This window comes from Aplidium turbinatum, chromosome 13, assembly GCF_918807975.1.
Source record: "Aplidium turbinatum chromosome 13, kaAplTurb1.1, whole genome shotgun sequence".
Lineage (NCBI taxonomy): Eukaryota > Metazoa > Chordata > Ascidiacea > Aplousobranchia > Polyclinidae > Aplidium > Aplidium turbinatum.
In genome coordinates this window covers 3,841,993-3,868,841 of record NC_137484.1, presented here as the reverse complement: position 1 = coordinate 3,868,841, position 26,849 = coordinate 3,841,993, and the positions used below count along the sequence as shown (strand labels likewise).

Genomic DNA, 26,849 nt, shown 5'->3' with positions numbered 1-26,849 from the left:
CAGTGGTATCTAATGGATGGAATAATTCCCCCGCAATAAGACTTCAACAATCGGAAATTTCACTCTGTCAATCTCGGTAACCGGCCCTGCGTCAAAAACCTCTACAAGTATGCGAAACTACCAGGAATAAGCAACCAAGGCTTTGTCAGTCCGAGGATAAAGATTCAAAACCAAACTAAACCATTCAGAGGTAAACGATGAAATGATACTCCTTTGACGAATCTCAGGTTAGTACAACCGGGAGCCATTCAAGCAACCACCATGTTAAGGCCATAAAACTCCCTTAGCACAAAATTGTTCGCTGTTTCGATAGCCTACGAGATTTGTTCCTCGTGTTTGCACGCAAAACAGTAGACCTTAGATACGGCGTTGCCACCCGATGATGTCATTACAATTTTTGACCTATCAGAATCATTCAAATCAAATGAGTTTTTTTTAGGTTTTTTAATTAATGGCAACACAAAAAGAAAGAAAAAATTGTTGAAAAACGTTTTATTTTAGAAAAATCCACAAATACAAAAGCCATGTATTTTCGTTGCAGTGCACCTTTGAAACGCTTTGCTGTTGCTCCCTATAGCCTACTTGTACAGTTGAATAGCTCTCTGCTAAACGGTACCTTGCTGCGAGCATAAGCAGTGTCGAATTACTTTTTGAGTACCCATATCGGGGGTAGGCTAATTTTAATTTGGAATAGGCCTACCGGTACCAAATTGCGTTAGGGGATCTGTAAGAACAAACTTCAAAAGAGGCTTTCACAAAACTGAGGATGCATGACTAATTGACTATTCAAAAAAAGCAACGTTTAAAAAAGCACAAGGTTGCAAAGATATATAGAATAATGGAATATTTTTTACATGCACAATTTGTCCACTGTACCTCACCAATTAGTCTTGACATAATAAACTCGTTTGAAAGTAATGCGTCTAAGCTCATCGGAGTAAGGCAAGTTTTAGTTTCTTCTTCAAGCCACCAAGTAGCCAGAGACTGAACAACGCGTCGCGGACGCAACCCGTAATGTTTTTTCTCGTATCGATCGTCATCATAGAGCATATGGCACAACTGACAAAATCCAACAACTTCTGATGTTTTCCATAATTCGTTCCCTCCTAATCTTCCTGGAATACGTTCAGGAACAGCAACGGAACGCCAGTGGAAGTATTGCCGGTAAGTGTTATAGTTTGAATCGAGGTAGTTGAGAAAATCAATCAGATCCTGTGGAGTTTCATAGTCTTCCACGAAAATATATGATCCTTGAGGAAGCACAGCTTCTACATCCTTTTTCATCGGACCCCATATGACAGGCACTGCTCCTGCAAGTAATGCATTCCACCACACCTTTTCAGTTATATAATCTCTACAGTGCAAAGCGTTTTCAAATGCAAAATAAAACTTGTATTTTCTGATTTGTTCTGGAAGATTTTCCCAAATTCCAGGTAAACGATTGCCAACGCAATCTCCAAAAATATCAACATCAAATCCCAACACAAAAAAGTTCAACATAATTTTCATGCGGGTAGTTCCTCCTGCCAAAAAAAAGCAAAATCAAAATGAGGTAGGCTATTTTGTTAAAATCTTTTTTTTTTATGAGCTATATCCTGTCGTTTACAGGCTTTCCTACATTGGTGTTCCGTGGAACTGAAGTTGGTACAGCAACGCCTTTCTTTCTTTGCGACGTTTTCTGTGTCAGATAGAAACTTCACCATGAAACTACTCCACTGACAGGCATGTTGCCATTTTTTTCAAGGCAGGGCCTACGAGAGAATCAGAACTGGTAGGGAAACAATACAAACAATAGCCCCCCCCCCCCAAAAAAAAAACAACTTTCAGCAAAAGTAAAAGCAACGAATTTTTATCATTTGTTGCATCATGTGTCTTAAACGTTTCAATATGAAAAAAAAACATCTTTCTATATGAAATCAACAAAGATCACTTGAGTAGCCTACACTTGCGACAAAATTGCCGTTGTTGCTCACTATTTCAAGTTGAAAAATTGTAGGCCTAGAGTCGTAGCCTACGGTGTGCACATCTTATATACTGTGCCGTTGGCGCTTCAACCAGTGTTTAAAAATGTTGCCACATGCATGTAGTCTACTGTTCCATATCCGCCACTGATTTTGGTGGCTGGGCGATCCTTGATCAGGTGATCGACGTCTTGAATGTTGGATTCGCAGTTAGCATCCAGAGCTACTGAGAGTAGCCTGCCCTACCCGACCCATGCAGTGTTTGGGAAGTGCGAGCGTGTTTGCTAATGATCTTGTTAGCTGCTACCTATTGTTGTGGGGAATCCTAGAAGAGCCGTTGTTGGGTCAATGATAATGGTCTCCTTTTCATGACAAACCTGCGTGCCAGATAGGTTATTGGTTCCATTCAGATGCGAATCAAAATAGTTGTAGCTGGGTAACTTTAGCACAGATGGAGAAAAAATTGTAATGCACACAATAGGCTACAGGCAATGAAAATAGCTCAACAAAGCATTTCATCCACTCCGGACCTTTTGCAATGCAAAGTCACGGATCACAGCGTCAAATAATAAAGGATTTGTATAGTCTGATTTGATGCACAATAGGTTATGCATAGGCTGTTCGATAGGTTTTGTGTCATGGTGGAGCGTAAACAATTCTTTACAAACTTCAATGTGCTAAAACCACGTTTTCAACTCGCAGCCGTTCGAGATAGGCCTACCGGTTTACGTAAACAATTCTCAAGGCAACGAAAATATTTTAGAAATTTGTTTCGAAAGTTGCAATCAATAATTTTTTTGAGTAGAGCAGACAAGTTGGATCCATTATCATATAGGCTACCTGGCCAACGCAGTTTTTGAAGTCAAGGTTAAGTTGGTCAAGCAAAAATAGCAGGCTACACGCTTGGCCAAAGCAGCACCAGTTTTCAAGTTAAAACACCAGAAACGGTTCAGTGATACACAAGTCAGTAAGCTTAATGAAATCTTATGTCTTGAAGCAGTTTAACATAACCTTCCATAACTTAATTAATACAAGAATGATTTGTTCTAGGTCTGAAGTAGCACCTACATTAATCGAAAAATATTTGGAACTACGCATTTCATTCAAAAATTTGTTTATTTTAAGTTGGTACATTTTTATTGTAGGCCTAGTAGTAAAAATGGGCCTCCCTCAAAAGTGACACAGCGAAAAACTACTTGTTTTTCCTTTACAGTGTTATGTTTGGGGTGAAAGTTGCCCAACTTCCTCTCCCCTCTCAGAGCTCCTGGTTCAGGGCATAGTGCAGAGGCACGTGATGAGAAAGTAGGCTATGTCAAGAAAATATGCTTTCAATAAATATTTTACCGAGTGTTCTTCCTTTAAAGTCACTCAAAAAGAAACTTGTTCGTTAACACTAACCTAAAATTTGAAAGACTCCACAAATTAGTCGACAGCTACTTTTCCAAATCACAAACCACCCTACAACACATTTGAAAGTCTTAGCCTACGAAGACAACACAGGCCTACAACTTAAAAAAAACTTCACCTTTTTCTTATGTGCAACTTTGTTAAAAATTATAAATAACTTGACATTTTGCTCTTATTGTATTACTATGTAGCCTGATGACAGTTGAAGAAGTAAAAAAATGTTTTACTGTGTCCATGTGTGCGTAGGCTACGGGATTTCATCTTTTAAGTTGTTCATCCTGTTATTTTTGTCAGTCAGGCTACTACTGACAATTCCTGGGTCTTTTAACTCTTGCACACAATTATGCGAAATCTTTCCAACTTACCTTTTGTAAACCCGCAGTTGCTACTTGTCCATACCGCCAGTTTGGTTTTGGATTTCATCAGCAAAACTATATTTTCTACTTCTTCAATATTTTGTATTGTTTTTCGGATTTGGTGCTGCGTGAAGTATGGGAAGTAGATGTCAGAATCTCGTCTGAAGAAAGCATAACAAGCACAAGTTACGCCTGTTTTGATATAGGCTGCTTGCTTTTATCATCTCTGTAAAGTAGGGGAAGGTGGGGTAAGTTGAGCAGGTTTTTATAAAAAAGCGTTTCTTGAAAATGTGTCAGGCTTCAGAGAACATTTTTGTCATGGATATTAAAGGTATGCTCATTGGCTCTGCTTCAACGCAAAAATATTTTTCTTGTCTCTTATATTTCATCTGATCTGAGTAGTTTTGTAAAAATTGCTCAACTTACTTCACCCTTTTTTAATGGGGTAAGTTGAGCAACAGCATGGGGTAAGTTGAGCAATAGTGGGGCAAATTGAGCAACAATGAATAAAGGCGTTGATTGCTTACATTAATACGAAATCAAGACAACTTCAATTTCTTAAGTTGCAGAGTTAGTATAATACATGTTTTTATTGCAACTGAGCCATTGATTTACCACTCAGAATATGTTTTGGGTTTTCGTATCTAGGGAGGGGGTGGTTGCCCCAGTTTTCAATATATCACCATATAAACTATTTAAATGTTAGGCTATAGTGAGGAGTTTTTGGAAAAATCTCTTGCAGATCGATGACGTAACGCCAGAGAAGAAAAAGTGTTGCACCTGATGTTAAAGCGGCCGGAGTCGGGCCATTTAGATGGTTAATTTTTACTTGCCCAGTTTCCTATGTTAATTGCTTGTTTCTTCTTTCTGGCATTTAATTAACGCTGTTTGACGCGTTACTACATCGTGGGAACGTATACAGTCGCCACAATACTCTCCGGCCATTACAACTTTGTTTTAGTAGTAACATTTAATGAAAACAGAATCCATATGACAAGAACATGTCAATAACAGTCATTAGCCCCACTTCACAAATTCAATGGTTATTCAACATTCCAGTTGTCAAGTCCAGATGAAAAAAATACTTTTTCTTTACGACGTTCTGTGCCACCAACCGTTGACGGTGCGGGTAGTTTTGTCACAACATCTTTTGTGCACCAACACTCATCCACAGCTGTGTTACGGTATGTAATATTCGTTATCATCCAGTGAACTTCCAGGAATTTGCATCTATGTCCCCATCATCATCAAAACCCTTAATTTGTCCCACATAATAGCCAAATGGATTTTGGACTTGCCCTCAAATTTTACAATAACAAAATCTCTAAGTGCCAAATTTAGATCAGGAGATTTGTTACTTTCTTGCTCTTCATCGCTTGAGGCCATGGAACTCAAGCCTGAGAGGTTTACCGAGTCTTCAGAATCTGCTACAAAAAAAGTATCTTCTTCATTAATGCTGGATTGCATTAATGCAATCTTCTGTTTTTACCTTTTGGTTTTAACTGTTGTGTGGCCTTGAGCTTTTTCTTTTCAAGTCTTTCTTCTTTGCGTTTGTTTTGCAACGCAATGTTGCTTTGCCTTTCATGCCAGCGAGCTTCTATGGCATTTTTTTCTGAAGCGTCTGTTAAAATGGCAGTTTTTCCCCTGGGAACTATATCTGATGGTGATGTATACACTGTTGTCCCAGTAGGCCTATCAGCAACTTCTGGACTGGTGAAAGGACGCCGCTGAGTGGATTCACTTTCATCAAGATGTGCTGCTACATCACCAGTTACATTATTGTTATCGGCTGATTCAGGCTCAACTGTGCAACTGTCAGCAGTAGCAATCCCATTTTCCTCATTGCTAAGTAACATGAAATTTGACTGGCCATCATCAATAGGCATAGGTCGATCAGTGACCATGCTCGAAACAAAATCTGCATCAGAAAAAATGTCCGCATTGAAGGGATAAATCCCTGTAGAACGAAAGCCAGATTAAAATGTTACTAGGAGTCATTGCCAATAAGTAAGCAGATTTTGCAATTCCGAGAACATCATAAATTGTTATGGTTTTGCCTGGATTGTTGGGAATCCAATTATCCATAAACCTGCTGTAGTACGACTTAAATGGTCCGTACACAGCCTTGTCTAGAGGCTGTAATTGATGCGATGTGTAGTACCCGCTAGCCGTGCATAGCTCTACTGACTGAAGTCACATTATCGGCAGCGACAGCATTCTTCACTCGATTCATGTAACGAGTCAGCGTCATCCGTTTAATACCATGATCAATAGAAGCAGGCAAGCAGCATTTACGGATTTTCCATTTATAACATCATCTGCTGCACTCCTCAGCACAGCATCTTGAATGTTTCCCTTGTTTGTGTTTCTTAGATATATACGAGGCATTGTATTTAACTGACCATTGACCAAGCAATATATTTGAAAAAGAAACCTGTACATCAATTGTAGATTTAACATGAAAAGGAAAGAAAAAAACAAGATAATTAGCTTGGAGCCAACCCAACCGGGAGCCATTCAAGCAACCACCATGTTAAGGCCATAAAACTCCCTTAGCACAAAATTGTTCGCTGTTTCGATAGCCTACGAGATTTGTTCCTCGTGTTTGCACGCAAAACAGTAGACCTTAGATACGGCGTTGCCACCCGATGATGTCATTACAATTTTTGACCTATCAGAATCATTCAAATCAAATGAGTTTTTTTTAGGTTTTTTAATTAATGGCAACACAAAAAGAAAGAAAAAATTGTTGAAAAACGTTTTATTTTAGAAAAATCCACAAATACAAAAGCCATGTATTTTCGTTGCAGTGCACCTTTGAAACGCTTTGCTGTTGCTCCCTATAGCCTACTTGTACAGTTGAATAGCTCTCTGCTAAACGGTACCTTGCTGCGAGCATAAGCAGTGTCGAATTACTTTTTGAGTACCCATATCGGGGGTAGGCTAATTTTAATTTGGAATAGGCCTACCGGTACCAAATTGCGTTAGGGGATCTGTAAGAACAAACTTCAAAAGAGGCTTTCACAAAACTGAGGATGCATGACTAATTGACTATTCAAAAAAAGCAACGTTTAAAAAAGCACAAGGTTGCAAAGATATATAGAATAATGGAATATTTTTTACATGCACAATTTGTCCACTGTACCTCACCAATTAGTCTTGACATAATAAACTCGTTTGAAAGTAATGCGTCTAAGCTCATCGGAGTAAGGCAAGTTTTAGTTTCTTCTTCAAGCCACCAAGTAGCCAGAGACTGAACAACGCGTCGCGGACGCAACCCGTAATGTTTTTTCTCGTATCGATCGTCATCATAGAGCATATGGCACAACTGACAAAATCCAACAACTTCTGATGTTTTCCATAATTCGTTCCCTCCTAATCTTCCTGGAATACGTTCAGGAACAGCAACGGAACGCCAGTGGAAGTATTGCCGGTAAGTGTTATAGTTTGAATCGAGGTAGTTGAGAAAATCAATCAGATCCTGTGGAGTTTCATAGTCTTCCACGAAAATATATGATCCTTGAGGAAGCACAGCTTCTACATCCTTTTTCATCGGACCCCATATGACAGGCACTGCTCCTGCAAGTAATGCATTCCACCACACCTTTTCAGTTATATAATCTCTACAGTGCAAAGCGTTTTCAAATGCAAAATAAAACTTGTATTTTCTGATTTGTTCTGGAAGATTTTCCCAAATTCCAGGTAAACGATTGCCAACGCAATCTCCAAAAATATCAACATCAAATCCCAACACAAAAAAGTTCAACATAATTTTCATGCGGGTAGTTCCTCCTGCCAAAAAAAAGCAAAATCAAAATGAGGTAGGCTATTTTGTTAAAATCTTTTTTTTTTATGAGCTATATCCTGTCGTTTACAGGCTTTCCTACATTGGTGTTCCGTGGAACTGAAGTTGGTACAGCAACGCCTTTCTTTCTTTGCGACGTTTTCTGTGTCAGATAGAAACTTCACCATGAAACTACTCCACTGACAGGCATGTTGCCATTTTTTTCAAGGCAGGGCCTACGAGAGAATCAGAACTGGTAGGGAAACAATACAAACAATAGCCCCCCCCCCCCAAAAAAAAAACAACTTTCAGCAAAAGTAAAAGCAACGAATTTTTATCATTTGTTGCATCATGTGTCTTAAACGTTTCAATATGAAAAAAAAACATCTTTCTATATGAAATCAACAAAGATCACTTGAGTAGCCTACACTTGCGACAAAATTGCCGTTGTTGCTCACTATTTCAAGTTGAAAAATTGTAGGCCTAGAGTCGTAGCCTACGGTGTGCACATCTTATATACTGTGCCGTTGGCGCTTCAACCAGTGTTTAAAAATGTTGCCACATGCATGTAGTCTACTGTTCCATATCCGCCACTGATTTTGGTGGCTGGGCGATCCTTGATCAGGTGATCGACGTCTTGAATGTTGGATTCGCAGTTAGCATCCAGAGCTACTGAGAGTAGCCTGCCCTACCCGACCCATGCAGTGTTTGGGAAGTGCGAGCGTGTTTGCTAATGATCTTGTTAGCTGCTACCTATTGTTGTGGGGAATCCTAGAAGAGCCGTTGTTGGGTCAATGATAATGGTCTCCTTTTCATGACAAACCTGCGTGCCAGATAGGTTATTGGTTCCATTCAGATGCGAATCAAAATAGTTGTAGCTGGGTAACTTTAGCACAGATGGAGAAAAAATTGTAATGCACACAATAGGCTACAGGCAATGAAAATAGCTCAACAAAGCATTTCATCCACTCCGGACCTTTTGCAATGCAAAGTCACGGATCACAGCGTCAAATAATAAAGGATTTGTATAGTCTGATTTGATGCACAATAGGTTATGCATAGGCTGTTCGATAGGTTTTGTGTCATGGTGGAGCGTAAACAATTCTTTACAAACTTCAATGTGCTAAAACCACGTTTTCAACTCGCAGCCGTTCGAGATAGGCCTACCGGTTTACGTAAACAATTCTCAAGGCAACGAAAATATTTTAGAAATTTGTTTCGAAAGTTGCAATCAATAATTTTTTTGAGTAGAGCAGACAAGTTGGATCCATTATCATATAGGCTACCTGGCCAACGCAGTTTTTGAAGTCAAGGTTAAGTTGGTCAAGCAAAAATAGCAGGCTACACGCTTGGCCAAAGCAGCACCAGTTTTCAAGTTAAAACACCAGAAACGGTTCAGTGATACACAAGTCAGTAAGCTTAATGAAATCTTATGTCTTGAAGCAGTTTAACATAACCTTCCATAACTTAATTAATACAAGAATGATTTGTTCTAGGTCTGAAGTAGCACCTACATTAATCGAAAAATATTTGGAACTACGCATTTCATTCAAAAATTTGTTTATTTTAAGTTGGTACATTTTTATTGTAGGCCTAGTAGTAAAAATGGGCCTCCCTCAAAAGTGACACAGCGAAAAACTACTTGTTTTTCCTTTACAGTGTTATGTTTGGGGTGAAAGTTGCCCAACTTCCTCTCCCCTCTCAGAGCTCCTGGTTCAGGGCATAGTGCAGAGGCACGTGATGAGAAAGTAGGCTATGTCAAGAAAATATGCTTTCAATAAATATTTTACCGAGTGTTCTTCCTTTAAAGTCACTCAAAAAGAAACTTGTTCGTTAACACTAACCTAAAATTTGAAAGACTCCACAAATTAGTCGACAGCTACTTTTCCAAATCACAAACCACCCTACAACACATTTGAAAGTCTTAGCCTACGAAGACAACACAGGCCTACAACTTAAAAAAAACTTCACCTTTTTCTTATGTGCAACTTTGTTAAAAATTATAAATAACTTGACATTTTGCTCTTATTGTATTACTATGTAGCCTGATGACAGTTGAAGAAGTAAAAAAATGTTTTACTGTGTCCATGTGTGCGTAGGCTACGGGATTTCATCTTTTAAGTTGTTCATCCTGTTATTTTTGTCAGTCAGGCTACTACTGACAATTCCTGGGTCTTTTAACTCTTGCACACAATTATGCGAAATCTTTCCAACTTACCTTTTGTAAACCCGCAGTTGCTACTTGTCCATACCGCCAGTTTGGTTTTGGATTTCATCAGCAAAACTATATTTTCTACTTCTTCAATATTTTGTATTGTTTTTCGGATTTGGTGCTGCGTGAAGTATGGGAAGTAGATGTCAGAATCTCGTCTGAAGAAAGCATAACAAGCACAAGTTACGCCTGTTTTGATATAGGCTGCTTGCTTTTATCATCTCTGTAAAGTAGGGGAAGGTGGGGTAAGTTGAGCAGGTTTTTATAAAAAAGCGTTTCTTGAAAATGTGTCAGGCTTCAGAGAACATTTTTGTCATGGATATTAAAGGTATGCTCATTGGCTCTGCTTCAACGCAAAAATATTTTTCTTGTCTCTTATATTTCATCTGATCTGAGTAGTTTTGTAAAAATTGCTCAACTTACTTCACCCTTTTTTAATGGGGTAAGTTGAGCAACAGCATGGGGTAAGTTGAGCAATAGTGGGGCAAATTGAGCAACAATGAATAAAGGCGTTGATTGCTTACATTAATACGAAATCAAGACAACTTCAATTTCTTAAGTTGCAGAGTTAGTATAATACATGTTTTTATTGCAACTGAGCCATTGATTTACCACTCAGAATATGTTTTGGGTTTTCGTATCTAGGGAGGGGGTGGTTGCCCCAGTTTTCAATATATCACCATATAAACTATTTAAATGTTAGGCTATAGTGAGGAGTTTTTGGAAAAATCTCTTGCAGATCGATGACGTAACGCCAGAGAAGAAAAAGTGTTGCACCTGATGTTAAAGCGGCCGGAGTCGGGCCATCTAGATGGTTAATTTTTACTTGCCCAGTTTCCTATGTTAATTGCTTGTTTCTTCTTTCTGGCATTTAATTAACGCTGTTTGACGCGTTACTACATCGTGGGAACGTATACAGTCGCCACAATACTCTCCGGCCATTACAACTTTGTTTTAGTAGTAACATTTAATGAAAACAGAATCCATATGACAAGAACATGTCAATAACAGTCATTAGCCCCACTTCACAAATTCAATGGTTATTCAACATTCCAGTTGTCAAGTCCAGATGAAAAAAATACTTTTTCTTTACGACGTTCTGTGCCACCAACCGTTGACGGTGCGGGTAGTTTTGTCACAACATCTTTTGTGCACCAACACTCATCCACAGCTGTGTTACGGTATGTAATATTCGTTATCATCCAGTGAACTTCCAGGAATTTGCATCTATGTCCCCATCATCATCAAAACCCTTAATTTGTCCCACATAATAGCCAAATGGATTTTGGACTTGCCCTCAAATTTTACAATAACAAAATCTCTAAGTGCCAAATTTAGATCAGGAGATTTGTTACTTTCTTGCTCTTCATCGCTTGAGGCCATGGAACTCAAGCCTGAGAGGTTTACCGAGTCTTCAGAATCTGCTACAAAAAAAGTATCTTCTTCATTAATGCTGGATTGCATTAATGCAATCTTCTGTTTTTACCTTTTGGTTTTAACTGTTGTGTGGCCTTGAGCTTTTTCTTTTCAAGTCTTTCTTCTTTGCGTTTGTTTTGCAACGCAATGTTGCTTTGCCTTTCATGCCAGCGAGCTTCTATGGCATTTTTTTCTGAAGCGTCTGTTAAAATGGCAGTTTTTCCCCTGGGAACTATATCTGATGGTGATGTATACACTGTTGTCCCAGTAGGCCTATCAGCAACTTCTGGACTGGTGAAAGGACGCCGCTGAGTGGATTCACTTTCATCAAGATGTGCTGCTACATCACCAGTTACATTATTGTTATCGGCTGATTCAGGCTCAACTGTGCAACTGTCAGCAGTAGCAATCCCATTTTCCTCATTGCTAAGTAACATGAAATTTGACTGGCCATCATCAATAGGCATAGGTCGATCAGTGACCATGCTCGAAACAAAATCTGCATCAGAAAAAATGTCCGCATTGAAGGGATAAATCCCTGTAGAACGAAAGCCAGATTAAAATGTTACTAGGAGTCATTGCCAATAAGTAAGCAGATTTTGCAATTCCGAGAACATCATAAATTGTTATGGTTTTGCCTGGATTGTTGGGAATCCAATTATCCATAAACCTGCTGTAGTACGACTTAAATGGTCCGTACACAGCCTTGTCTAGAGGCTGTAATTGATGCGATGTGTAGTACCCGCTAGCCGTGCATAGCTCTACTGACTGAAGTCACATTATCGGCAGCGACAGCATTCTTCACTCGATTCATGTAACGAGTCAGCGTCATCCGTTTAATACCATGATCAATAGAAGCAGGCAAGCAGCATTTACGGATTTTCCATTTATAACACCATCTGCTGCACTCCTCAGCACAGCATCTTGAATGTTTCCCTTGTTTGTGTTTCTTAGATATATACGAGGCATTGTATTTAACTGACCATTGACCAAGCAATATATTTGAAAAAGAAACCTGTACATCAATTGTAGATTTAACATGAAAAGGAAAGAAAAAAACAAGATAATTAGCTTGGAGCCAACCCAACCGGGAGCCATTCAAGCAACCACCATGTTAAGGCCATAAAACTCCCTTAGCACAAAATTGTTCGCTGTTTCGATAGCCTACGAGATTTGTTCCTCGTGTTTGCACGCAAAACAGTAGACCTTAGATACGGCGTTGCCACCCGATGATGTCATTACAATTTTTGACCTATCAGAATCATTCAAATCAAATGAGTTTTTTTTAGGTTTTTTAATTAATGGCAACACAAAAAGAAAGAAAAAATTGTTGAAAAACGTTTTATTTTAGAAAAATCCACAAATACAAAAGCCATGTATTTTCGTTGCAGTGCACCTTTGAAACGCTTTGCTGTTGCTCCCTATAGCCTACTTGTACAGTTGAATAGCTCTCTGCTAAACGGTACCTTGCTGCGAGCATAAGCAGTGTCGAATTACTTTTTGAGTACCCATATCGGGGGTAGGCTAATTTTAATTTGGAATAGGCCTACCGGTACCAAATTGCGTTAGGGGATCTGTAAGAACAAACTTCAAAAGAGGCTTTCACAAAACTGAGGATGCATGACTAATTGACTATTCAAAAAAAGCAACGTTTAAAAAAGCACAAGGTTGCAAAGATATATAGAATAATGGAATATTTTTTACATGCACAATTTGTCCACTGTACCTCACCAATTAGTCTTGACATAATAAACTCGTTTGAAAGTAATGCGTCTAAGCTCATCGGAGTAAGGCAAGTTTTAGTTTCTTCTTCAAGCCACCAAGTAGCCAGAGACTGAACAACGCGTCGCGGACGCAACCCGTAATGTTTTTTCTCGTATCGATCGTCATCATAGAGCATATGGCACAACTGACAAAATCCAACAACTTCTGATGTTTTCCATAATTCGTTCCCTCCTAATCTTCCTGGAATACGTTCAGGAACAGCAACGGAACGCCAGTGGAAGTATTGCCGGTAAGTGTTATAGTTTGAATCGAGGTAGTTGAGAAAATCAATCAGATCCTGTGGAGTTTCATAGTCTTCCACGAAAATATATGATCCTTGAGGAAGCACAGCTTCTACATCCTTTTTCATCGGACCCCATATGACAGGCACTGCTCCTGCAAGTAATGCATTCCACCACACCTTTTCAGTTATATAATCTCTACAGTGCAAAGCGTTTTCAAATGCAAAATAAAACTTGTATTTTCTGATTTGTTCTGGAAGATTTTCCCAAATTCCAGGTAAACGATTGCCAACGCAATCTCCAAAAATATCAACATCAAATCCCAACACAAAAAAGTTCAACATAATTTTCATGCGGGTAGTTCCTCCTGCCAAAAAAAAGCAAAATCAAAATGAGGTAGGCTATTTTGTTAAAATCTTTTTTTTTTATGAGCTATATCCTGTCGTTTACAGGCTTTCCTACATTGGTGTTCCGTGGAACTGAAGTTGGTACAGCAACGCCTTTCTTTCTTTGCGACGTTTTCTGTGTCAGATAGAAACTTCACCATGAAACTACTCCACTGACAGGCATGTTGCCATTTTTTTCAAGGCAGGGCCTACGAGAGAATCAGAACTGGTAGGGAAACAATACAAACAATAGCCCCCCCCCCCCAAAAAAAAAACAACTTTCAGCAAAAGTAAAAGCAACGAATTTTTATCATTTGTTGCATCATGTGTCTTAAACGTTTCAATATGAAAAAAAAACATCTTTCTATATGAAATCAACAAAGATCACTTGAGTAGCCTACACTTGCGACAAAATTGCCGTTGTTGCTCACTATTTCAAGTTGAAAAATTGTAGGCCTAGAGTCGTAGCCTACGGTGTGCACATCTTATATACTGTGCCGTTGGCGCTTCAACCAGTGTTTAAAAATGTTGCCACATGCATGTAGTCTACTGTTCCATATCCGCCACTGATTTTGGTGGCTGGGCGATCCTTGATCAGGTGATCGACGTCTTGAATGTTGGATTCGCAGTTAGCATCCAGAGCTACTGAGAGTAGCCTGCCCTACCCGACCCATGCAGTGTTTGGGAAGTGCGAGCGTGTTTGCTAATGATCTTGTTAGCTGCTACCTATTGTTGTGTGGAATCCTAGAAGAGCCGTTGTTGGGTCAATGATAATGGTCTCCTTTTCATGACAAACCTGCGTGCCAGATAGGTTATTGGTTCCATTCAGATGCGAATCAAAATAGTTGTAGCTGGGTAACTTTAGCACAGATGGAGAAAAAATTGTAATGCACACAATAGGCTACAGGCAATGAAAATAGCTCAACAAAGCATTTCATCCACTCCGGACCTTTTGCAATGCAAAGTCACGGATCACAGCGTCAAATAATAAAGGATTTGTATAGTCTGATTTGATGCACAATAGGTTATGCATAGGCTGTTCGATAGGTTTTGTGTCATGGTGGAGCGTAAACAATTCTTTACAAACTTCAATGTGCTAAAACCACGTTTTCAACTCGCAGCCGTTCGAGATAGGCCTACCGGTTTACGTAAACAATTCTCAAGGCAACGAAAATATTTTAGAAATTTGTTTCGAAAGTTGCAATCAATAATTTTTTTGAGTAGAGCAGACAAGTTGGATCCATTATCATATAGGCTACCTGGCCAACGCAGTTTTTGAAGTCAAGGTTAAGTTGGTCAAGCAAAAATAGCAGGCTACACGCTTGGCCAAAGCAGCACCAGTTTTCAAGTTAAAACACCAGAAACGGTTCAGTGATACACAAGTCAGTAAGCTTAATGAAATCTTATGTCTTGAAGCAGTTTAACATAACCTTCCATAACTTAATTAATACAAGAATGATTTGTTCTAGGTCTGAAGTAGCACCTACATTAATCGAAAAATATTTGGAACTACGCATTTCATTCAAAAATTTGTTTATTTTAAGTTGGTACATTTTTATTGTAGGCCTAGTAGTAAAAATGGGCCTCCCTCAAAAGTGACACAGCGAAAAACTACTTGTTTTTCCTTTACAGTGTTATGTTTGGGGTGAAAGTTGCCCAACTTCCTCTCCCCTCTCAGAGCTCCTGGTTCAGGGCATAGTGCAGAGGCACGTGATGAGAAAGTAGGCTATGTCAAGAAAATATGCTTTCAATAAATATTTTACCGAGTGTTCTTCCTTTAAAGTCACTCAAAAAGAAACTTGTTCGTTAACACTAACCTAAAATTTGAAAGACTCCACAAATTAGTCGACAGCTACTTTTCCAAATCACAAACCACCCTACAACACATTTGAAAGTCTTAGCCTACGAAGACAACACAGGCCTACAACTTAAAAAAAACTTCACCTTTTTCTTATGTGCAACTTTGTTAAAAATTATAAATAACTTGACATTTTGCTCTTATTGTATTACTATGTAGCCTGATGACAGTTGAAGAAGTAAAAAAATGTTTTACTGTGTCCATGTGTGCGTAGGCTACGGGATTTCATCTTTTAAGTTGTTCATCCTGTTATTTTTGTCAGTCAGGCTACTACTGACAATTCCTGGGTCTTTTAACTCTTGCACACAATTATGCGAAATCTTTCCAACTTACCTTTTGTAAACCCGCAGTTGCTACTTGTCCATACCGCCAGTTTGGTTTTGGATTTCATCAGCAAAACTATATTTTCTACTTCTTCAATATTTTGTATTGTTTTTCGGATTTGGTGCTGCGTGAAGTATGGGAAGTAGATGTCAGAATCTCGTCTGAAGAAAGCATAACAAGCACAAGTTACGCCTGTTTTGATATAGGCTGCTTGCTTTTATCATCTCTGTAAAGTAGGGGAAGGTGGGGTAAGTTGAGCAGGTTTTTATAAAAAAGCGTTTCTTGAAAATGTGTCAGGCTTCAGAGAACATTTTTGTCATGGATATTAAAGGTATGCTCATTGGCTCTGCTTCAACGCAAAAATATTTTTCTTGTCTCTTATATTTCATCTGATCTGAGTAGTTTTGTAAAAATTGCTCAACTTACTTCACCCTTTTTTAATGGGGTAAGTTGAGCAACAGCATGGGGTAAGTTGAGCAATAGTGGGGCAAATTGAGCAACAATGAATAAAGGCGTTGATTGCTTACATTAAGAAGAAATCAAGACAACTTCAATTTCTTAAGTTGCAGAGTTAGTATAATACATGTTTTTATTGCAACTGAGCCATTGATTTACCACTCAGAATATGTTCCCCATCATCATCAAAACCCTTAATTTGTCCCACATAATAGCCAAATGGATTTTGGACTTGCCCTCAAATTTTACAATAACAAAATCTCTAAGTGCCAAATTTAGATCAGGAGATTTGTTACTTTCTTGCTCTTCATCGCTTGAGGCCATGGAACTCAAGCCTGAGAGGTTTACCGAGTCTTCAGAATCTGCTACAAAAAAAGTATCTTCTTCATTAATGCTGGATTGCATTAATGCAATCTTCTGTTTTTACCTTTTGGTTTTAACTGTTGTGTGGCCTTGAGCTTTTTCTTTTCAAGTCTTTCTTCTTTGCGTTTGTTTTGCAACGCAATGTTGCTTTGCCTTTCATGCCAGCGAGCTTCTATGGCATTTTTTTCTGAAGCGTCTGTTAAAATGGCAGTTTTTCCCCTGGGAACTATATCTGATGGTGATGTATACACTGTTGTCCCAGTAGGCCTATCAGCAACTTCTGGACTGGTGAAAGGACGCCGCTGAGTGGATTCACTTTCATCAAGATGTGCTGCTACATCACCAGTTACATTATTGTTATCGGCTGATTCAGGCTCAACTGTGCAACTGTCAGCAGTAGCAATCCCATTTTCCTCATTGCTAAGTAACATGAAATTTGACTGGCCATCATCAATAGGCATAGGTCGATCAGTGACCATGCTCGAAACAAAATCTGCATCAGAAAAAATGTCCGCATTGAAGGGATAAATCCCTGTAGAACGAAAGCCAGATTAAAATGTTACTAGGAGTCATTGCCAATAAGTAAGCAGATTTTGCAATTCCGAGAACATCATAAATTGTTATGGTTTTGCCTGGATTGTTGGGAATCCAATTATCCATAAACCTGCTGTAGTACGACTTAAATGGTCCGTACACAGCCTTGTCTAGAGGCTGTAATTGATGCGATGTGTAGTACCCGCTAGCCGTGCATAGCTCTACTGACTGAAGTCACATTATCGGCAGCGACAGCATTCTTCACTCGATTCATGTAACGAGTCAGCGTCATCCGTTTAATACCATGATCAATAGAAGCAGGCAAGCAGCATTTACGGATTTTCCATTTATAACATCATCTGCTGCACTCCTCAGCACAGCATCTTGAATGTTTCCCTTGTTTGTGTTTCTTAGATATATACGAGGCATTGTATTTAACTGACCATTGACCAAGCAATATATTTGAAAAAGAAACCTGTACATCAATTGTAGATTTAACATGAAAAGGAAAGAAAAAAACAAGATAATTAGCTGGCTTGACCTAGTCAGCTGTCTTAAGTTATTGACTGGGATAAGTTGAGCAACTGCTCAACTTACCCCTAGAGTAATTGCTCAACTTACCCCATCTCCATCATTTTTAAAAAAGTTAATTTTTTTCAAAAACTGCTAGAAAACTATATTGCATTATTGGCTACAAGCCGAGGCAGATGTAACGTCTACTTCAATAGCAAAACGAATTTCATCTATCTCTACTAATAATTCAATAAACGGAAATTTCCACCGCTGCCAAATATTTACTCCTAAGCACCTAAACTCAAAAAAGTGCAACCATTCCTAAACAAAGCTTCCAGTTGTTTAGATCGATACAGTGGCTTAAAAGGCATTATGGGTAAAATAACTTGGTGACGGAAAAATTTGTTTTAGCTTGTCTGTTTTCCCGGAACTAGGGGTTGCTCAACTTACCCCATTGCTCAACTCACCCCACCTTCCCCTACTTCTTCAAAAATGTTGTTGTTGTTGTTATAGAATAATTACTGGCTCCCAGAGCTCAGAAGCTCAAACAAAAACAAAGAAATCTTCACTATTTACTGTTCACTTTGTTGGTTATATGGAGCTTTTGAAACAAATATTTGACTTGACTCTCAATTAGTTTTACTGCGTTTGTTGAGCAATAGAAATGCATACATCTTCGATTGCAGCGAGAACACTATGTCTACTGGAGTCTGGAGACTATATGATCCTTGTGATGGATCTAACGTGTGAGATCGTTCAATACTTTACATTTCTTCAGTTCAATAATGTCAACCAGCTTCGTTTTAAATAAAAGCTGGTGAGAGCTTTCTTCCTTATTTCTAGTGAAACAGCTTCAATGATAGATCGGGATGTGCCAAAGACGTTGAAAGTAAATTAAAATAAATTAAATTATAAAATTTTAAGGAACATAATTTCTGGAAATAGTCACCGAATATAGAGGTGGTGATCTACAGCATCTTTTGATATCGTGCGAGGCGCTTTATTTTTATAATCAGTTACGGTGCTTCTAGTCAACTTTGCATTGGGGCTCTGCAAGTAGGCCTACCCGCTCATTACTCTTCTAAGATTGATTTTTACAAAATCAATTATAAGATTCTTGTGAGTAGAGTTGCACATAGCTCGAAGCTGCAGGTTTTCGCCTGCCTCTCTTCAAGAGCGAACATCAGAATAAAATAGAGTGGTGAAGTATTTATGGTAGAAGAAAAATGAAATTTCAATTTAGCTAATCAGAATAAATCAAATTAACGAAGGAACTTTAAGTTAATTTCAATTCTTTTTGGATGCATAAGACTGGATTGAAAACCTGCAGCTTTGAGCTATGAGCAATCTTCTGCTCGCAATTTTTAAGTTTTTCTACCACCAATCAACTCTTTATGAAATTCTGAAACATTTGATTTAATCCACTCTCTAATGTATCAAACCAAGTAGCCTAGTTGGTCATTGATTTGATCTTTGTCCTCGAACTGGGAAAGCTTCTTTGAGAGCTTAATCCTGGCAGTTTCGCATACTTGTAGAGGTTTTTGACGCAGGCTCAGTTATCGAGATTGATTGAGTGGAGTTTCCAATTGTCTTGAAGCGTTATTGTCTGTAAATTATTTCATCCACTATGTGCCGCTAAATAGAAAACAGTCCTGAAATGCGTTTCCTTTGTGCAAAGGCAATTTATGTATTGAACTGTACTCATTGATATGTTGTAGTTATTTTTAGATTATGTAGTTCGTTAAAACCTTATCATAACTTAAGCTGCTCTAATATAAGCCTATTATATATCATGTAGATTTGATTTTTACTTGAAATCTCTCAAACTGCTGATTAGATCTTGCCTTACTTAAAATATTGGAAATTATTTTGAAATTGTAATAGTTAATAATAATGTTAGCAGCAGGTTAGTGAGCGTTGTCAGACAAAATTAGAAAAGGTATATAAATGTTCCACTGCATTTGAAGTGTCAAGTAGAAGTAGGCTATGTAGCTAAAAATTTCAGGAAAATTTTTGGTTTTTATGCCAGTTGCAAACATTGTTTTTCGTAGCAAAATTTTTATTGCAACTGTGATTACACTGCTATTTTGCATTCATCAAATGCTGGCATTTGCACAACAATCTAACCTCTTAGTGTTATTTATTAAGTAAGAATCGATTTCGCTATAGTAATAGCATCTTCAGCTTATTCAAATACAGTCTTCAATGTTTTTACAAAAGTACATTTCAAGAAACATAAATTATAAAAATTAAAGTATTTTTTGTACCTGTACGTCATAGTTAAGTTGAAGATTTTTTCATTGTCCCAAAGCTGGCTTCTCGCCCCTCTGAAAGATTCAGTGGCGATAGAATAGGTAGAAGGACTTTCCAAGTTTATCCAAACGTATAACTGACGAGGAAATCTAGATTATTAAATTCATGTTTTTTATGGCAATGATTGATCTTTATTATTATTGTTGTTTTGTATGACGCTAAATGTTTGACAAGCCCAAGCAGTTTTTGTATTGCAAATCCATAAGGACGATGTTGCTTAGGATGGTCTGTAGACTGATTTTGGGCGTTGCGTTTTGGTTAATCAGGCTGCCATCCGGCATTAGTAAAGGTTGTTTTTGTCAGTTTGTTTTGCTTTGATGCGCTTTGCAGTATTTGCAGTCTTTCTGATAGTCGTGCCAAAACCTGGGAGACCTTTTCTCCGGTCTTAATTAATTTTCCACTAGAAAGAATTTTGTTTCTCCAAAATGTTTGCCACTCCGTTGCGATATATATCGGGGATGGATCGTTTTTGTAAAAGAAGTGTTTCAATTTAAGTGGTGAGCTTTGTGGTACTTGGTTTATTTGTTGTAGGCCTACTAATAGGAGATTTTCTACCGAGTTACAAATTTGTTGGTGTATGGATGAAATTGTGTTACGAAATATGGCACATTGTTGGTAACCATTGTGTGGAGGTACATTTCAGTGTTCTAGCGATCAGACGCATTGTGGTTCGCAACTGTACATCAACTTTGCTCGCATGGGCTGACTGTGCCCAAACAAGTGCGCAAAACTCTGCAGCAAAGTAGCATGAAGCCAGAGCGGAAGTGCATTCATTATTTGTCACGTGCAGGTCAAATCTGAAATATCTATACCCGAGGTTTTTCGAACTTTGTTGATCTACGCGCACGAAATAATTTCGGAAACAACGTTTTGATAGAAGTTGTTATGATAAAAGTTACTCAAGCTATATTTTAATCAATGTACGCCAGTAGAATTATATACTTTTATGGCATTGTGAGCAGTGACGACAAAGTGGAAATTCTTGTCCACGTAAATTGTTGCTGTACTGCTGACCAACTAGTTTAGACTTTTTGGAGGCACCTCCTTTTTGCAAATATCTGATGATCAAGTTATTTTTGCAGGTAATTATCGGCATGTTGGTAGCCTACTTGTAGCCTTGGCAGCCTACTGTACCATGAAAGCAAATGCCCTCTTCAAAACAAATTTGACACTCTGCCGCTTTGCGCTACGGCTGCAACATTCAGTGACCAAACTTTCGGGCACACTTGAGACCTTCTTGCGTCACACTAGTGTCCAGTGGTAACCTTAAGGTTTTGTGGGCCCTGGGTAAGAAGTAATATGAGGGCCCCCTAAAGCCCGGTATCGATAACTTAAAGTACACAAAGAAAGTTTCCATTTTGTGGATTAGGCTATCCAAGTATTCATGATCAGCAGATCCTTTTAATGCCAAATTACGTTCCCCTAAAAATTGGACAATACCAGTTAATCTCTCCAAAATACCTTTCTAATATTGCTCTTAAGATTGAATTTGAGCTTGCTTTAGTTGATCAATAGTTGTTCCTTTGACCGATCTCTTCTCGGCTTCATACCAAGTCAACATAGGCTACTAGCCATGTGGTCAGAAGGTTTTTCATGGCTTTTCAATCTTTCTCCAAGATGTTTTCAATTGGAGTAGGCTACCCCTTGTGAGTCAGAGCTTGAATAGTCGAACTGAACAACTTACAACAAAAGCAAAATACTGTGTCACACATTTTAGAGTAGCCTACACCAGCTGTTTTCTTTTAATTTTCTCACCATTTGGCATGCTTTTATAAAAACTTACTGGATTAAAACGCCTGCCAGTTGACTTGTTAAATGGAAAAAAAATCGCTGCAGTAGTTCACATGCTTTTCTGGTCCAGCCAAAATTATTATGTCCTTATCTCGTCTTTGAAGAATGCATGGCCAACTGACTGGATCCACTGAAATACTACGGTGTGCACTTCATGTTATGAATTTGAAGCATCAAGAACATTATTATCACTTCCCATTGAATCATTCTATTGATCGACAAGTAGGATGAATATAATTTTTGCTATTAGTGCTTATTGTAAATTTTATTTGTGCATACTTTTGATAAGTGCGAGCCCCATAAATTTGCGGCCCTGGGCGGTCGCCCAGTTTGCCCACCCCAAAGGCCACCACTGGCAGTGTGGCTTGGAACACGGTTTGAAAAGCTCTGATCTATGCAATTCCGGAGTGGCCTGTTTATTGAATAAACGTATCTCTAACGAAAAATAGTTTTAGTAAACTATGCTTTAGTAATTCCTATCTAAAAGGTAATTCCCATCTAATTCCCAGCTGTGACAGACGCACGTAGCAACCACGTAGATACCAAACTACGTTGCTTTTAACTTTTACATGCGTGCCTTACGTTAAACAACGTTGTATTTGCGTTGCGCTGCCATTTTGATTTGAAAGTATCACTTTTCACCAGCTAGTCCGCTCAGAAAGATTTATTGGATTAATACTGGTCTTGGCAAAGCAATGCAAAGCAAACCTAAGCAGCGCTAGTTCAACTCTCAACGAGCGCGCTTAAGCAACACACTTTAAGGACAGTTCTCCCTTTAGCGGTACTTAGGGACTGTATTAATTTACAGGCAACAGTATTCAACAATAAATGGAAACTCCACTTTGTCGATCTCGTAGACCGGGCCTGAGTCAGTGGTGCAGAGCATGAAATAGGCTATGTGAAACTATCAGGATTAAGCTTGGAAAAAATTGTCTAAAAAAAGTTAAAGAATTCCATGATCAATGCGTAAAAAAGTATGTTACGTTTTGATCAATGGAAGTTATCGAGGTAACGTTTTTAGCCACGTTAGTTATGCAGTTTGCCACCCACGTTCATTTGGCCTGATAGGTAGCTCATTCACCACCGGTGTAAGTTAATCGTAGCTCGCAGTCGAGCTAAAAAGCAGTCTCAAGTCACAAATGTAGGCTACCACTGTCAGTCACCTTGTGTAAACATGTAGTGTTTGTCTAGAAGATATATAGGAAGGAAATGTTAAAAGAGGCTGGCGGGTGACCAGTTAGTTAATCATTGCTATACAGTTTTATCACAAACCGACTTCGGAACTGGGCTCATTTATGCCCGTGCTTTATCATAAACATCGCAAGTAACAAAAAGGTTAGGAAGAGGTAAACCTCCTTAGCTTGTGTTATTTGTAACTAAATGTTTATCAAACAAACTAGAAAGGGAGCGTGTGGAAAGTGGTATATCGTGAACAACAGATCGACACACGCATGGGCGCCGATCGCTCTCTAAAATTGGTGGGGACATTTACTAGAAAAGGTAGGAACGGGCGACGAGCGAAGCGAGCTAAAGATCGAGGGTCTGTTCTGACAAACAAACAAATAGCCTACAGTAGGTGGGTATAGGCTACAAGTCTAACGCGATATAGCCTATATACATTTTAATTGTCAGTGTCAGCATTGGACAGCAGACGTCCAAACACTTGGCAACGAGTCTCCGGCGAATTAAAAACGAAATCTTTGGAGAGGTCATGGAAATTGATCCAATTCAAAACTTTGTTGTGCACATGGCAGACCATTGCATGATTTAGCCGTTTCTGTGTCGTGGTAGATCGTAACCGTTTTGACACGTTGCAAAGTTGAAAATGACCGTTCAGCTGAACACGAGCTGGCTGGTGATATGAGCATTGAGCAAAAGTCGCACAAAAAGTTTCACTTGCGGAAACATTTGCCGAACAACGGATGGCATCTTCTTGAATATCATTCGAAAATCTTCTACCGACTTTCCAGTGTCGGCCTACTGCTTTCGAAAGAAGCATAACTTAGTTCTTGTGCAAGGAACTCTGTGTCAAAGAACTTAGGATAATCGTCTACCACATGTGATTGTAGCTTTCCACTAAAGAGTGATTCTTGTAGAATTTTGTAGTGCTCAAGATCGGTCGACTTGATTTAGTCAGTAAGATTTTGCTGCGCGCTGTCAATGACTGCAAATTACTCTGACCGATATTTCGTCTCCGGTGTTTGAAGTTGAGGAGGTTGGCGATGGCCATGTCCATGCTGAAGACGATTTGGGATCTTTGTTGGACGTGACAGTTGCAATGACTTAAAGTTGCAATCCTCCATTAGTCTCTCAGCATTTACAAAGACACGATGAAATTCTTTTTCAATGCATAAATGGTGGAGTTTGTAGTGAAGCATTACAAAGTTCAGCACCTTCAAGCATGCCAGCCACAGTCACCGTGCAACCTTGCAAGGCTTTGTTAAAAGTTTCCAGACACTGAATGACAGACAATGTCTCTAATAACCCAAGCACACTCAACCCACCAGAAAAAGATTTCAAAAGCCAATCAGCAGTTGTTGCTACATTTAAATCAAATTGACTCACAGCTGCTTCCAAGGCTTACAATACTGACTTATAGGCTAACTATCAAGCACTGCTTTTACAGCAGCTGCACGTGTGAGACTTCTTGTTAGACAAATTGGTTTTAGTTTTGATGCAGCCTGAGGCAAAGACTCTTCAGAATGAAGATTCAGGTACAGATGATTGAATATCCCAGAAACCTTTAGTTTAACTAAGCTTAAATTAAAAGCTTTTCAAGTTTTAAACGTCTGACTAATAAAATCGTGACATTAGGTTAATATTTTCCCTATTACGTTATAAATATAATGTAAAAAGATGGCGGGGCATGTAAAAAGATGGTGGGGACATGTAAAAAGATGGTGGGGACATGTCCCCGCTGTCCTATAGAGATCGGCGCCTATGGACACACGTATGCCTGAGTTGGCTGACACAAAATGGCAAATATTTACTCACAGTGTGAATAAGAGTGAGAGAGGTGAGTTGAAATACTTTAGATGAAAACAAATTGTGCTTCTATCAGAATCAATAGCCCTGCATCAATTTGCAATATTTTTCTTGCAGAAAAGCGCCAGTTATCACACTGCAGGTAAAAAAAGCAGAGCAAAACACAGAAACATAACCTAATAAGACAGTGTTGTTAGGGTCGTATTTACCTCCTTCCTTTCCCCTTGCTGGGGGGCCCACATAGAAGGGTCCGCTCAGTTTAAACTTTTTGATACGTTTTGGCTGTTTGGTAAAAATAAAAAAAAATTTGCTACAGGAGCTAGGCTAGATACTTCAATCACGCAAGGCCGTATTTACCGCTTTCCACACCCCGGCTGGGGACCCACCTTATTTAGTTGGTCCAATGTTTTTCGCCTATATAAAGTAAAAATGTGGCAATACTGCTACAAAAGCTCGTTATTGAATAGTTTACATCAATGGCTTTTTGTATTGTCACTCATTCCTATTTTCAGTTAGTCAGAAAATGAAATAATAACATAGACCAAAAGCTGTCATTTCCTTTTCTTGGAAAAATAATTTGAAGCACTTTAAAAAGCAAATACTCTACTACGTTCGAGCACAATCAATCTTACGTTCTTAGAGGCATCGGCCTGGGATCAGTGAAATGGAACATAACCGCTTCTGCTTGGTGGAACAAGGTTGTGTTGTACGAAACTATGCATCTTCCTCCACATTTGTTTGTATCAACAGGATATGGCTTTGTTTCTCCAAATGGAGGATAGCTGAAGAGAATAATCTTCTCTTTCTCAGAATTCTGAAACCAAAGTTTTCTTAAAATAAAGAAAAATAAAGGAATGAAGACAAAATTCCAAAGTGGTATTAGAATAAGCTCTCCAAGAGAACATTTGAGAGTTAAGAAGATAGCTGAGCATTACAAAAGTTTATACAAGAGAAGAAAATTATTATTAAAGTTTATTTGCAGGCCATGTCAGTAATTAAGCCAACAAGTAAATACAGTGATAGTTTGTCCCTTTATCTAAGTTTTGCAATAATAAAAAGCTAATACCGTAAAATATAATAGCTAGTGGCATATTAACTGACTACTAAGTACCGTACAGCATAAATAATGACAATACAAATAATAAGAGTTTAGGCTATAGGCTATGATATGTTTTTTTCGTTACAGAAAGGGGCGTTCGTAGCGCAGGACATGCAACCAATTTTATGAGTAGGCTACAGCTTAAGTAATGACTTGTTACAATAGGTTTTCACACAACTTACAAAATATGGTTAAAATTAAAGAAATCTGTATCATTCAAACATCCCAAATACGGTAATGCAAAATATAAAACTAAACAAACTAACACTACTTGGTAGGCTACTTACAGATTTCGCATTTTTTTTGGAAATTGTATGTAATCTTGTTTCGTATTTTCTTTTATCTTGAAGTCGAACGGAACAGAAGAGTTTAGGTAACTTCCATATTTTGGTGTTTTTCCACTAATGTTCCACCCATCATACATTGACCATTCCCACCAAGCGTGGCGGTCAGAGGTAACTTGCATACCATTCAAATGACTTTGATATTTCCATAAACAAACCACACAGCACAAATAAAGGGCAACTTCTCCAAACCTTGTCAAAGAATGCTGGAAGCGTCTCCTTGAAATCAAAACTGAAGCTGACCTATTCGAATACATTTTCAATTCACTTAACTCCAATGACAATCATGGATATTTCAATCACACTGGTTATAAACAATCAGAGGTGGGCAGTAGCGCGCTACTGTTGTAGCGGCGCTACTAGCGGCGCTACTTTTTTGGTGAAAGTAGCGGTAGCGGCGCTACTTTTTAGTTGGAGTAGCGGCTGCAGTAGCGGCGCTATTTTTATTCCAAAGTAGCGGTAGCGGGAAAAGCGCTACTTTTTTTCAGTCGCACTCCCGCTACCGCTACTTTTTAATTTAAATTGAAAAAAATGCTTGATTTTTTTGCACTACTGGCGTGGTCAAGCAGCTATATAATCGGCTTGGTTGCAAAGTTTCGGTCTTTTGTAGCTGACGTCAATTTCTTCGGGGAATATCTCCGTGTGATGAAGCCTATCTGCCAGGCTTTAGACATTCTCTAGGGCGAGTCCAAGGCGTATGACGGAGTCTTGCTTCCAACCATTACAATTTGCGCGAAGAAG

The 26,849-nt window shown here is 38.7% G+C and overlaps 3 protein-coding genes across 3 annotated transcripts; all 3 read right to left on the bottom strand.

The window, feature by feature from the left end:
- Nucleotides 1-459: 459 nt before the first annotated feature.
- On the bottom strand, nt 460-3,971 carry LOC145782021 (4-galactosyl-N-acetylglucosaminide 3-alpha-L-fucosyltransferase FUT5-like). Its single transcript, XM_082593751.1, has 2 exons — nt 3,734-3,971; nt 460-1,523 (listed from the first exon to the last, which is right to left on the bottom strand). The coding sequence occupies exons 1-2, from the start codon at nt 3,789-3,791 to the stop codon at nt 787-789; spliced, it is 795 nt and encodes a 264-aa protein (XP_082449877.1). The 5' UTR covers nt 3,792-3,971; the 3' UTR covers nt 460-786.
- Nucleotides 3,972-6,452: 2,481 nt separating this feature from the next.
- On the bottom strand, nt 6,453-9,813 carry LOC145782020 (4-galactosyl-N-acetylglucosaminide 3-alpha-L-fucosyltransferase FUT5-like). Its single transcript, XM_082593750.1, has 2 exons — nt 9,727-9,813; nt 6,453-7,516 (listed from the first exon to the last, which is right to left on the bottom strand). Exons 1-2 carry the CDS (start codon nt 9,782-9,784, stop codon nt 6,780-6,782), a joined length of 795 nt encoding a protein of 264 aa, XP_082449876.1. The 5' UTR covers nt 9,785-9,813; the 3' UTR covers nt 6,453-6,779.
- LOC145782019 (3-galactosyl-N-acetylglucosaminide 4-alpha-L-fucosyltransferase FUT3-like) lies at nt 9,736-26,142 on the bottom strand. Its single transcript, XM_082593749.1, has 6 exons — nt 26,052-26,142; nt 25,298-25,479; nt 19,844-19,978; nt 15,720-15,871; nt 12,863-13,509; nt 9,736-9,878 (listed from the first exon to the last, which is right to left on the bottom strand). The coding sequence occupies exons 2-6, from the start codon at nt 25,336-25,338 to the stop codon at nt 9,867-9,869; spliced, it is 987 nt and encodes a 328-aa protein (XP_082449875.1). The 5' UTR covers nt 25,339-25,479; nt 26,052-26,142; the 3' UTR covers nt 9,736-9,866.
- Between the last annotated feature and the right edge of the window lie 707 nt (nt 26,143-26,849).

Bases quoted from the DNA above. Each gene is read 5' to 3' on its own strand.
- LOC145782020 (XM_082593750.1), bottom strand. From the start codon at position 9,784: ATGAAATCCAAAACCAAACTGGCGGTATGGACAAGTAGCAACTGCGGG. The intron at 7,517-9,726 runs GTAAGTTGGAAA...TTTTTTTGGCAG, and splicing joins CAACTGCGGGTTTACAAAAG to GAGGAACTACCCGCATGAAA.
- LOC145782019 (XM_082593749.1), bottom strand. From the start codon at position 25,338: ATGTTCCATTTCACTGATCCCAGGCCGATGCCTCTAAGAAC. The intron at 19,979-25,297 runs GTAAGATTGATT...TTAATAATCTAG, and splicing joins AGGCCGATGCCTCTAAGAAC to ATTTCCTCGTCAGTTATACG. The intron at 13,510-15,719 runs GTAAGTTGGAAA...TTTTTTTGGCAG, and splicing joins CAACTGCGGGTTTACAAAAG to GAGGAACTACCCGCATGAAA.
- LOC145782021 (XM_082593751.1), bottom strand. From the start codon at position 3,791: ATGAAATCCAAAACCAAACTGGCGGTATGGACAAGTAGCAACTGCGGG. The intron at 1,524-3,733 runs GTAAGTTGGAAA...TTTTTTTGGCAG, and splicing joins CAACTGCGGGTTTACAAAAG to GAGGAACTACCCGCATGAAA.